A 13,068-nucleotide genomic window follows, 5' to 3' on the forward strand; every position below is an offset into this window, starting at 1 on the left:
TGGGAACTCTGCAACCTTTTAATAAAATGGGCAACTTTTCTACTCATAAGAGTATAACATTACAGAGAGGGTTTTGTGACATCACTGAGAGAATTGTGACATCATACAGCTTCTGTGACATCATAGAGTACGGTGTGTGGCCATAGAGGAGATCCTGCCATCATAGAGGGTGGCTCTGTGACATGAGAGACTGGGTTGTGACATCACTGGGTGGCTGTGTAACATCACAGAGCAGGTGGTGACATCACAGAACAGATTCTGACATCACATTGTGGCTTTCTGACATCACAGAGTCTTTTGTGGTATCACAGTGCAACTGCCTGACATTCCAGGCAGACATCCCAGAGTTGGCTCTGTAATATCACAAGGGTGCTGTGTGACGTGCCAGAGTGGGCTGTGACATCACAGGTGGCTGTGTGACATCGCAGGGGCTGTGTGACATCACAGGTTTCTGTGTGACATCACAGGGGCTGTGTGAGGTCACTGGGGAGGTCACTCTGCCCCGGCCCCCTCACAGTTCCCCCCAGAGCAGTCCAACCCTGCTCGTGCACAGGGGGGTCCCCTGTCCCCCTGGGTTCCCCCGCCCCCGGCCCTGCAGCCTCCCCCAGAGGATGTTTCACGAGATCGACCCCGGAGCCTGACATGGGGACGGGGGGCCGGGGCCCTGGGGTGGCACAGGGGGACAGGGACCCCCCGGCAGCGTCTCCATGTCCCCCAGGGCCAGAGCCTTGGCCAGGGCTCCTTCACCCTGGTGCAAACGAGGCCTTGAGAGCACTGAAAAATCCCCAGCAAGGGATCAGCAAAAACCAGATTTAATATTAAGGGACAGCAGCACAAAGTTCCTTGGCAAGAGTCACTCTGCTCCTGACTGGGCACTTCAGGCACAGCAAGGAAACAAAGCAACAACAACACCAAACAAAATCCAGGCAATCAAACCAGTAATGAACTGAGAACTGTCCCTCTGTGTGTGTATGACACATGCACAGTGAGGGCAAGGATAAAAGGAATATAGCCTAAAGCTTAACAGGTCTCACACTTAACAGGACTTAATTTACACCTTAAATGTAACCAATACCTTAAACATCAAAGTTTAGCAAAACAACAGCACTTAACAGTATTTAACTTTACTTATAAAGTATGACTTAGCAATTTAGCAGAGGAATAACACTTAACATTCCTTAACTTAGCTAATAACTTAAATTAAACTTAACAATTTAGCAAAAGAAAAACTCTTAGGAGAATTGAACTTAGCTTAGACCTCATGACTTAACCTTACTTACAGCTATCTGGATATCTGACTGACTCAGCTATCCAAGGCACTCCACCCCTCAGAGAGCAGCATTTCTGCCACATTTCCCCAGCACAGGCACTCCTGTGTGCACACAGACACTAAGAGTGTAAGGCACCTGTAAGAAATTCCCCTGAGGGCAGGAAATGCTCCCTGTGGATGCTTTGGCATCCCCCCAGCAGGCCAAGGGCTGAGCCTGGAGGAGTGGGGGGATCGGCCCAGGCTCTGTCGTTGTTGGGGATCCTCGAGTGCAGCAAACGGGAGAGTTCCCGGCTGAGAGAGGCCCCACTCAGAGGGAGTTGCTGGCCCAGGAGAGCTCCAAGGGCTCCTTTTGGAGTGCTGTTTGCAGGGCCCCAAGAGAGGGGCTTGAGTCCCAGCAATGGCTCATCCTGGTCACACTTTGCACCAACAGCTTTCTTTGGCAGTGTGAGAACAGGGATGTTGTGCCACTGAGGGAACAAAGACAGTTCCCAGGGCTGCTCCTAGAGAAACCAGGAGCTGGTTTGGCAGCAGCAGTGCCTGGAGCAGACAGTGTTTGTGATGAGCTGCAGAGGACCGTGGAGCCCAGGGGCTGTTGGCCAAGGCCAAGGCCCAAGGAGCATTTCTCAGCTGGCAGGGCGGCCTGAGAAGGGGAGGGAGGAATGCAGCAGCACAGGGCCCATGGAACCTAGGCACCATTGTGACACAGTGGGGCCCTGTGAGACCAAGGGACCATTGTGACACTGTGGGGCCCTGTGAGACCAAGGGACCATTGTGACACTGTGGGGCCCTGTGAGACCAAGGGACCGTGGTGACTTTGCTGGGCCTCATAAAACCAAGGCGACCATTTTGATGCTGTTGGGCTCCATGGAACATCGGGATCATTGTGACACTGAGAGGTCCCATCAAACCAAGGATCCATTTGTGACACCACAGGGCCTCATGGAACTGTGAAGCCCATTATTACACTTTGGGGTGTCATGGAACCAAGGGGGCAATGCGACACTGTGAGACCCCATGGAGCCAAAGGACCTTTGTGACACTGTGGGGCACCATGGAATCATGGAGAGACGATTAAGACACCTCACAGCCTCATGGAACAAAGGGGCCACTGTGACACTGTAAGGCCTCATGGAATGAGCAAAACATTGCAACACTGTGAGGCCTCATGGAACAGTGAGACCACTGTGACCGTGTTGGACCCCTCAGAACAAAGAGGACCATTGTGATACTGTGGGGCCTCGTGAAACCAAGAGACCTTTGTGACACTGCTGGGCTGCATGAAACCAAAGGTCCATTGTGACATGGCAGGGCCTCATGTTATTAATGGTCCATTGTGACGCTGGGGAACCAAAGGAGACCATTGTGACACTACAAGGCCTCATGGAATCATTGGGACCATTGTGACACCTCAAGGTCTTCTGGAACCTGGTGGCCATTGTGACATTGTGGGACCCCATCAAACCAAGGGTCCATTGTGAGACTTCATATCTTGTAATCAAGGGGCCATTTGGACACTGTGGGGCCCCATAAAACCATGGGAACACAGAATAGGTCTGGATGGTTTGCCTTCCTGTGCACTGTTTGACTGGTCCAGCTGACCTTGGCATGTTGAGGGTCTCTTCTCATCCTCTGCTGAAACACTGGGGCTCCATGCTTTTCTTCCCAATGGAAAAAAACTGTCCTTTTCCTCCAGGAACCCATGGCCAGAATTGGGATTTCACTTCCAAATTTTCTTATATCCAGGGATTGCTCCCATAGGAATGTTGCCAGGATGAATCTGTCTTGCAGTGGTTTCACGAGGGTCACTTCCTATCTGTTCTAAAAATACTGGGGAAGGCTCTGTACTCTCCTTCCTATGGGAAAAAAATGTCCTGCTTCTCCAGGTGTCCATGGCAGAGATTGTGTTTTCACCTCCAAAATTCCCTAAATCCAAAGACGGCTCCCAGACAAAATCTGCCTTTCCTGTCAAGTCTGGCTGGCCTTGGTCTAGTGAGGCTCTCACTTGCCTTCCAAACACTGGGGCTCTGTGCTTTCCTTACTATGGAAAAGAACTGCCGTTCTCTTTCAGGTGCCCATGGCCAGAACTGGGGTTCCACCTCCAACATTGCCTGTTGTGACAGACTGGAGGAGATTTTTGGCTCAAAACATTTCATGTGTGAGGGAGGAAGGGGCAGGTCCAGCCTTGCCCTGCCCTGTAAGCCCAGCAGTGCCCTGCCCTGGAACCCCAATCCCCCAGAGCCTCTATCCCCAGCCCAGCAGTGTCTGCCAGTCCCTGGTACAGCACAGGCAATGCTCCACAGCCACCTCTGCAGCCCCCAGCTCCTGAGGGACGAAATGAGCCCAAGTCCCACCTGGGGGAAGGGCCCAGGGAAACCAAGGGGTATTGAAGGCTGACCACAAGGCAAGCACACATCTTGACCCTACCTCCTCTTGGAATTTCCACCTGAACAGTGCTGGAACCCAGGAGTTGGTAGCTCTGTGTGTGCTTCTCTGCATCTTTTTGCCTTTCTATCTTTCTGTGTCTTCTTCTGTTTCTCTACTCCTGCAAATCTTGATTAATATTAAATGGAAGAGGCTTAGAATTTGTGAAGTCTAATGGCTCAACTCAATGCTTTGAGAAGTGTTTTATGTTACTGAATGTCTGTTGTAATTTGAGATGAGAAGAATTTTAAAAAGTAAAACTTTTTCATGTAAGTGACAATCTGTTAAACCACTGAGATACTAAACACATCTCTGTGAAACACAAATGTTAAAGATGAAAAAGCCCAGGAACCTCCTCTTTCTTTTCCAGTCAAAAAAGAAGCAGCAGGCCCTGGCCCTGGCCCCCATCTCAACCAAACCAAACCAAACCAAACCCAACCCAACCCAACCCAACCAAACCAAGCCACCCTGCCGTGGGCTGAGCCCCTTATCCCCTCCCCAGGCTGCCCCTCTCCACATTGGCCCCATTCTAACCAAACCCCAACAACTAACAAACAGGAAAATAAGAGGCTACAAAACCCCAACCAGAACAAAGCAAGACACAGCTATTGAAATCTTACCAAGTCCCCTCCCCCCAACACAACTAAAACAAAAAACCCCTACAATTTACAACCCATAAAAAATAACCTTACAATTAAAAACTTAAACATAAAAAAAGCCAAAAACCAACCATAAAACCAATCCTAACACAACCCAACCACAACTTCCACCACAAGTTACCAGCAGGTCAGGTGTTAGTCCTTTCAATGCTTCAATCCTCCTTCAAGTAAAAGAAAAAAAGAAAAAAAAACAAAACAAAATACCTGCATATTAAAAAACACAATAAAAAAACCATCCAACTCAGTAATGAAGAAACTAAATCTCAAATAAAAAAGAAGAAAAAAAACCTTAATCATAAAACTAAAATCCTTTTATAAACTATAAAGGAAAACAACTTTTTTTTATAGTACAAAAAACCATTAAAAAAAAATCAATATCAAACAGAAACCCTCATGCTAAAACCTGCATGAAAATAGCAGTATTTTCACAATACATTTAAACAGGGGGAAAAAAAAAAAAAGTAGTCCAGTATCCCCAAGAGAAGATCTCTATTTGCTCTATTTGCAGAGATAAAAATAATTTAAAAAGTAAAAAAAAAAACTTTTACACTTAAAGAACTCATCTTTAAAAAAATAACCCATAAGTCAACATGGCCAATCTATAAGCTGTAAAAAGGCTTGTAGCAAGAAAAACTTCACAATAAAAGAGTTCCTCAGACAAATGTTATCCATGTCAGAATTAAGAATAAAAAAAAAAATTTTTTTTTGTTCTTGTAAAAAAATCTCCATAACATTTACAAGAAAAATTTCTCTCCCAAAGTAAATTTAAAAAAGACTATTCTAGAAATAGTAAACCAACTAGAAATTTAAAGTTTACTTTACATTGGCAGTAAAAAGAAAACTTTATAAAGAAAAAAAAAGTGTTCTACAGAATTTTTTTTAATTTTTACTACTTTTTTCTTTTTGAATTTACTTTTAATAAAAATTTCTTGATAGCCTTTTAAAATGTTTAGTCCTACTTTACTTTTCTCCTAATCCTATCTCACAACAAAATAAATACATAAATAACAAACTGACACTAAAACCCACCACACTTATCAACACATTAATTAAGAAATCTCAAGATTAGAAAAATGTTAAATTAACCAAACCAAAACCACTACAATGTCATAATAAACCATTTGCCAAATTTTCTCTCATTGTCTAAAGTTCTCAGTAAGGGCTGTTTTTTTTTTTTTGAGCCCCTGAGAATCTCTTGCTGGTATTTCTCCAGTGAGTTTAACTCAGAGGAGACAAACAATTGTAATTCCTCTAAAATGTCTCTTTGAGTGAGCTTTTTGGGGGGAGTCAGGGCTTGTCTGTCCTGCTTGGCACAGCCCAGGCAGGGCTTTCCCAGCCACATTCCACACTCCATTTCCCAGCTGGAGCCACTGGTGCCTCTGAGTTGTGCTGCCCCAGCCCCAGGGATGCTCTCCTTGTCTGCCCATTCCCCCACGGTGTCTGGGCAGGGATGGCCTCAGTGGGGGCTGCTGACATCCTCGGCAACTTGGAGGCTGCTGCTGAATTTTCCTGCTCCAGAGGCTTGTTCATCCTTCAGCTCTTCAGTGCAGGAATTCAGTGTCCCAGGGCTCATTAACATTCAGAACACCTTAACAAGCCAAGCCTCTGGGAATAATTATATTTCAGTTTCCAAAAAATTTGTAGTTAAGTAGATCTCAGTAGTATATTCCAAGTGAACTCATAATATTTAAAAAGACAGTGAGAAATTATTTTTTAGATCTGGTTTAGAGTTTTTTCCTGTTAATTCATTGATGTGTGCAATCTCCAATTGACACTGAATCCAAGTACTTCCTCATGCAGTTTGAATAAATATTAAATCAAGACCCTTCATGGCTGACAATCAATCAGACTCTGTCCCTACCCCCATCCCACCATTTCCCCCTCCAAGCCCTGGCACTCAGAGCAGCCTTGTGCAAATCTGAGCTCCCTCCAGCCCAGGCTGCACCTGCAGCTTTCAGCTCCTTGGCTCCAACTCCCACCTACTTTCCTTGGAGAAGGAGCTGCCTGAGACACAGAGGGATGTTCATTTGTTGTCAGCCAACAAAGCCAAGAGAAGACACAGCTCCATCAAATGCAAAAGTCATTCTCCTCCCTGGCTCTGCCCTGCTCCTGATCCCCACAGCCTGTCCTGTTTCCATCATCCCTCCATTGCCAGGGACTTTGTGGGACAAGAGAGCTCTGCTCTGGCTATAGAGGGAGGCCCAGGTGCCACCACCTCAGTGGGAACCACAACTCATCAGGTTTGTGTCCTTTGGGGGTCAGGAACTGGTGAGACTCCGAGGCACAGAAAGTTTCTCTTCATGGCCAACAGATCATAGTTGAACAGGATACAATTTAATAACAATCACAGCTATGTGCAACCTCCCAGCAGTATCTGATGAGTCCACCATCCACAAGTGATTTCCATACTAAAATTATTTAGACAAACATGGTTCTATGATCGATGTAAACACAATTAAGTCCTGGTATAAGGATGTTCATCCTGGAGTGGGTGTAAAACAGCTCGAACGATTCCTGATTTGCAAATCTGTCAGTGGGGGATGGAGAAAGGGAGGTCAGGCTGCTCTTGGTGTTGAGGAAATGCTGAAACCAGCCTGACTCATTTCATCTCCTCATGCCCTGGCTGATCTCTCCTCTTTCCCCTTCCACCCATTGGCTTTTGTCTCCCACCAGCCCCACTGTGAAGAGCCTGGCTCTGTGTTCTCCATCCCCTCCTCACTGGCACTGCCAGGCTGGGATGAGGAGCCCCTCAGCCTTCCCTTCTCCGGGCTGGACAAGCCCAGCTCCCTCAGCCTCTGCTCACAGCCCAAGGGCTCCAGCCCCACCTTGAAGGCCCTTCCCAGACCTTGCTCCAGTTGCCAGACATCTTTCCTGCCATGGGCAACCCAACCCAGGCCACAGTGACCTGGATAATCCACGTCCTTGATGTCCTGGTCACACAGCCCTGGCCCCTTGTCCCCTTGTCAGGCTCTGGGGTGGATCCTGTGGAACATCCTTTGGTGGAGGCTGTGGCTCCAGGTGGGCCGGGGGGATGCCGGGGGACAGGGACCCTGCTGGGCATGGGTAGCATTGGACTTGTTGGGAGAAACTGTGAGGGGGAGCTGGGGCAGAGTGACCAATCCAGTGACCTGACACAGCCCTGCTGGGATGTCACACAGCCCCTCTGTGATGTCACAGCCCATTCTCCAATGCCCCACAGATGGTCTGTGATGGAACAGCCTATCTGTGATGTCACAGCTGGCTGTGTAATGTCACAGAGGCAGTCTATGATGTCATAGCCCAATCTGTGACCTCATGTAACCAGATGATAAATTGTCTCCGCCAGGTGAACTCACACCTGGAGCTTGTTCTCCACAACCCCAGGCCTATGGAAACCACACAATGCCCATTGTGTGAGAAGGGCAACTGGAAGTTCAGCAGCCTCAGTGTCCTGCCAGCTCAGCCAGGCCCACAGGAACATTGGGGTCCACGACCACCAGGGACCACCAGAGAGACCCCCAGGGTCTGGAAGAACACATGGATAAAGGGGAGGGGTAATATGTTATTGATTTTGGGGAAATTATTATCATATGTATGTCTAGTCTAGGACAATCAATGAATATGTGTGCAAAATACAGAATAGAAACAGCAACTTTCCTGTACTCAGCATGCACAGCTTTGGGAGGATCTATCCCTTGTGCATCCAGCTGAATGAAGAATGCTGCTTCTTAATGCTACATTGATGTTAAGGAGTTTTCTGTTTTACTAAATTTTTGGTAACATTCCCACTGCCAAGGAAAGCTCTGTCTGCTGCTGTTCACAAACAGAGAAGGGCTGGTGGCAGATGTGGGGCTCAGAGGCAGCCTGGGGCACAGTGACCATGAAATAATCAAGTGTTCAATCTTCTGTGAAAGAAGGAGGGGCAGCAACAAAACTTCTGCACTGGAATTAGGAAGGGCAGACTTTGATCTATTTAGGAGTATGTGGAGTACTAAATCTGGTACTGATTTTTTTAGGGGACACAGGCCTTAAAAACCAAGGGATCCAGGAAGGATGGACACATTTCTAGAAAATCATCTTAAGGAGGAAGGAGCAGCCTGTCCCAGTGTGGCAAAAGATGAGCTAGTGAGAAAAATGACTGGCCTGGCAGGGCATGGAGTTTTTGTAGGAACTCAGGGAAAAAGGGCCAGCAACTCAGGAAGTGTTTAAGGATATTGTTAGGTTATGCAGGAAGAAAAGTTGAGAGGTGAAAGCTCAATTAGAACTTAACCTGGCGGTTTCTGTAAGAAGAATAAAAAATGTTTTTATAAAAAGTTTATAGCAAAAGGAGGGAGAAGGAGAATCACAACCCTTTATTGATTGCAGTTGAGAACAGAGTAACTGAAGATAAGTAAAAGACTAAGCTACTTAATATCTTGTGTCAATTTTCAATATTAGGACAGGCTGTCCTCAGGACAAGTGCTCTGCTGAGCTGGTAGATGGGCACAGGGAGCAGAACAGCCCCCTGTAATCCAGGAGGAAGCAGCTGGTGACCTGCTGAGCCACTCAGATGCTCACAGGTGTGTGGGATCAGATGGGATCCATGGATCCATCCCAGGGGGATGAGGGAGCTGTGGATGAGCTCCCCAAGCTGCTCTCCATCATTTACCATCAGTCCTGGCTCAGCAGGGAGGTCCCAGAGGACTGGAGGTGCCAGTGTGAGCCAGTCCCCAAGAAGGGCTGGAAGGAAGATCTGGAGAACTCCAGGCCTGTCAGCCTGACCTGGGTGCCCAGCAAGGTTATGGAACAGATCACCCTGAGTGCCATTACTGGCCACCCACAGGATGGCTGAGGGATCAGAGCCAGCCAGCGTGGATTTAGGGGTGGCTGGTCCTGCCTGACCAACCTGATCTCCTTTTATGACCAGGTGACCCACCTATGGATGCAGGAAAGGCTGTGGATGTTGTGTGCCTGGACTTCAAAGCCTTTAAAACCACGAGCCACAGAATTCCCTGGAAAAACTGCAGCCCATGGCTTGGATATGTTCACCCTTCCCAGGGTAAAGAGCTGGATGGAGGCTGGGCCCAGAGAGTGGAGGGGATGGTGCTGCACCCCACTGGTGTCCAGGCACTGGTGGTGTCCCCAGGGATCTGTGTTGGGCCCAGTCCTGTTGAATATCTTCACTGATGATCTGGGTGAGGGGATCAAGTCCACCATTCACAAATTGCAGATGGCACCAAGCTGGGTGTGAGTGCTGGAGGGCAGGACAAGAAGACACAGCCTTAAGCTGCACCAGGCGAGGTTAAGGCTGGACAATAGGAAGAGGTTCTTCACAGAAAGGGTGAGTGGGCATTGGAATGGGCTGGCCAGGGGAGAGGTGGCAGAGTCACTGTACCTCTCCAGTGGCACTTAGTGCCATAATCTGGGTGACAAGGCACTATTAAGGTACTGGTTGGGCCTGATGATCCCAAAGGTCTTTTCCAGCCTATTTGATTCTGTCATTCTGTGATAACTGGGGGACACTGGGGCCATTGTGATACTGCAGGGCCTCATGGAACTAAGAGGACCATGGTGACACCGTGCAGGCCCACAGAACCAGGGGTCCACTGTGGTGCTCTGGGGCCAAATGGAGCCAGGGAGTGCATCATGAAACTCTGGGTCCTCGTGGCACCACAGAGGTCATTGTGACACTGCAGAGCCTTGTATAACCAAGGGGTTTCACTATTTTGACACTGCAAAATCAAGGAGACCATTGGGACACTCCACGGCCCAGTGGAACAAAGGGGCCTTTCTGACACTGTGGGGGCCCATGGAACCAAGGGGCTCCTGTGAAACTGCAGCACCAACGAGAACATTGTCACACTGTGTAGCCCCATGGAACCAAGGAGACCATTGTCATATGTGGGGCCCCATGGAACCAAGGACACCATTTGCTCTGCATGGTCACATGGATCCAAGGAGACCAGTGTGACAGTGCAGGGCCTGATGTGACCAAGAGGCCTTTGTGACACTGAGGGGCCCCATGGAACCAAGGACATCTTTGCAGATGTCACCAAACTGGGTGTGAGTGTTGATCTGCTGGAGGGTAGGAGGGCTCTGCACAGTGCCTGGGACAGAGTGGATCCAGGGGCCCAATCCAAAAAGGTGAGGTTTAGGAAGACCAAGTGCTGGGTTCTGCACTTTGGCCACAACAACCCCTGCAGTGCTACAGGCTAGGGACAGAGTGGCTGGACAGCAGCCAGGCAGAAAGGGACCTGCAGGGACTGATGGACAGCAGGCTGGACATGAGGCAGCAGTGTGCCCAGGTGAGCAAGAAGGCCAATGGCTCCTGGCCTGCATCAGGAATGGTGTAGCCAGCAGGAGCAGGGCAGTGATTCTTCCCCTGTACTCAGCAATGGTTGGGCAGCACCTCGAGTGCTGTGTCCAGTTGTGGGCCCCCTGGAGTGGGCAATAAGAAGAAATGGGAAGCAGGGGGTATAAAGAAGGCAAATGTGAAGCAAAGGAAATGCTCAGGGCAGTTTGGGGGTGGCTGCCAGGCAGCCGTGGCTCTGAGCAACAGCGTCTGCAGTGGGACAGGAAGCTCCCAGCTGATGAGAAGAAACTTTCTGGCTGACTGCAGAGGCCAGGACAAAGCTGAGTGATTTCCCTGGTGTCCCCCAGCCCTTGCTGGCCCCAGGGGCTGATGGCATTTGTGCTCCCTCAGGTTCATGTCCCCACACCAACAGTATGGGGGTGCTCCCCCTGCTGTGTGCAATGCAAACAGGGGCTGCTGAGCCAGTGCTGCCGTGCCTGTGCCTGCAAGGATGGGGCGCCTGTGTAAGCTGGGGGAGAGGCCAGGGCTGCAGAGGGGGGATGTTGTTGGCAGCTCCATCAGGACACTCTGGGACGCTGCCCTGGGCTGTGCAGCGCACTGGGGATGGATCAGCCCCTGCTCTGCTGCTCCTTCCCGTCTGCCCCAGGGCCCTTGCAGAGCCCCAGCCATGCTGTTTGCCCCCAGTCTGCCCGCAGCCAGCCTGGGGCTGCTCACGGGGGTTTTCTGTGCTGAGCATTGGCCTGGCTGTGTTCTTGAGAGAGCCTGGGCAAGGAGCCTGGAGCCCCCAGGCCCTGGCCTGAGGTGTCAGCGCTGCCCCAGCAGTGCCCATGGCCTGTCCCTGCTGCAGCCCCAGCACTGGCACCCCCAGGACTGTGCCTGGCCCCGAGAGCACTCAGGCCCTGCATCAACACCAGGGGAAGCAGGGCAGCGGGGCAGGGCCACGGCAGCAGCACTGGCAACATCAAGTGCTGCTGGTGCTGGGCACAGTTGCTGTGCCAGCACTGATCTGCCCCAGCTCTGCACACAGACATTGCTGCTGCAGCTCCAGAGAAGGCAACAAAAGGGCATCTCTGCAGAAAACTCTGCTGGGAGATCCTTTAGTTCCTAGAAAGCCACCAAGAACATAACTCATCATTGACACAGTCTGTGACCACAGGGAACGTGGAGAGAAACAAAATGAGGAATTGCTCAAACAATGACGTTTCTTTGAGGACAATATGATAAAACTAATGTAAAGGAAAAAAATCCACAATCAAACCATCAATAAGATGACTTTTATTACAAGTGATTGGCAGAAATTGGCCAGCAGTTTAATGTTTCTGAATGCATCCAGCCATCAGTCTCCACACAGAAGCCTTGAGCTCCTGGTTTCTCAGGCTGTAGATGAGGGGGTTCAGGGCTGGAGGCACCACCGAGTACAGAACTGACAGGGCTAGATCCAAGGATGGGGAGGACATGGAGGGGGGCTTCAGGTGAGCAAACACTGAAGTGCTGAGGTACAGAGAGACCACAGCCAGGTGAGGAAGGCAGGTGGAAAAGGCTTTGTGCCATCCCTGCTCAGACGGGATCCTTAGCACAACCCTGAAGATCTTCACATAAGAGAAAACAACGAGCGCAAAACAGCCAGATACCAAACAGGCACTTACAGCAATGAGCCCAAGTTCCCTGAGATAGGATTTGGAGCAGGAGAGCTTGAGGATCTGGGGGATTTCGCAGAAGAACTGGCCCAGGGCATTGCCATGGCACAGGGGCAGGGAAAATGTATTGGCTGTGTGCAGCAGTGAATAGAGAAAGGCACTGGCCCAGGCAGCTGCTGCCATGTGAGCACAAGCTCTGCTGCCCAGGAGGGTCCCGTAGTGCAGGGGTTTGCAGATGGACACATAGCGGTCGTAGCACATGATGGTCAGGAGGTAAAGCTCTGTTACACCACAGAACACAAAAAAGAAAACCTGTGCCGCACATCCAGTGTAGGGGATGTCCCTGGTGTCCCAGAGGGAATTGTGCATGGCTTTGGGGACAGTGGTGCAGATGGAGCCCAGGTCGCTGAAGGCCAGGTTGAGCAGGAAGAAGAACATGGGCGTGTGCAGGTGGTGGCCGCAGGCTACGGCGCTGATGATGAGGCTGTTGCCCAGGAGGGCAGCCAGGGAGATGCCCAGCAAGAGGCAGAAGTGCAGGAGCTGCAGCTGCCGCGTGTCTGCCAATGCCAGCAGGAGGAAGTGCCTGATGGAGCTGCTGTTGGACATTTGCTGAGGATGTACTTGGGGAGCTGTTCATGGAGAAAAGTCAGTGACAGGTTAAGAGGAACTTCTTCCAGCAAAATCAAAGCCTTTTCCTACAGACCCTTCTCCTGTAACCCTCTGACACCCATTTGATTTTCTAGCAGATTTTCCTTCAGCTCCTAATGGGGAGCCTTGACTGTTGGTGCCTTAGTGAGACTTCAGGTTCAG

General features: G+C 49.9%; 1 protein-coding gene across 1 annotated transcript; it reads right to left on the reverse strand.

Moving 5' to 3' along the window:
• Positions 1 to 6,063: 6,063 nt before the first annotated feature.
• LOC128948321 (olfactory receptor 14J1-like) lies at positions 6,064 to 12,864 on the reverse strand. The gene is made up of 2 exons (XM_054292981.1): positions 11,971 to 12,864; positions 6,064 to 6,069 (listed from the first exon to the last, which is right to left on the reverse strand). Exons 1-2 carry the CDS (start codon positions 12,862 to 12,864, stop codon positions 6,064 to 6,066), a joined length of 900 nt encoding a protein of 299 aa, XP_054148956.1.
• Positions 12,865 to 13,068: the final 204 nt, after the last annotated feature.

This window comes from Melozone crissalis, unplaced genomic scaffold (assembly GCF_028551555.1).
Source record: "Melozone crissalis strain CALT ecotype California unplaced genomic scaffold, PUWL_Pcris_2 ptg000120l_1, whole genome shotgun sequence".
Lineage (NCBI taxonomy): Eukaryota > Metazoa > Chordata > Aves > Passeriformes > Passerellidae > Melozone > Melozone crissalis.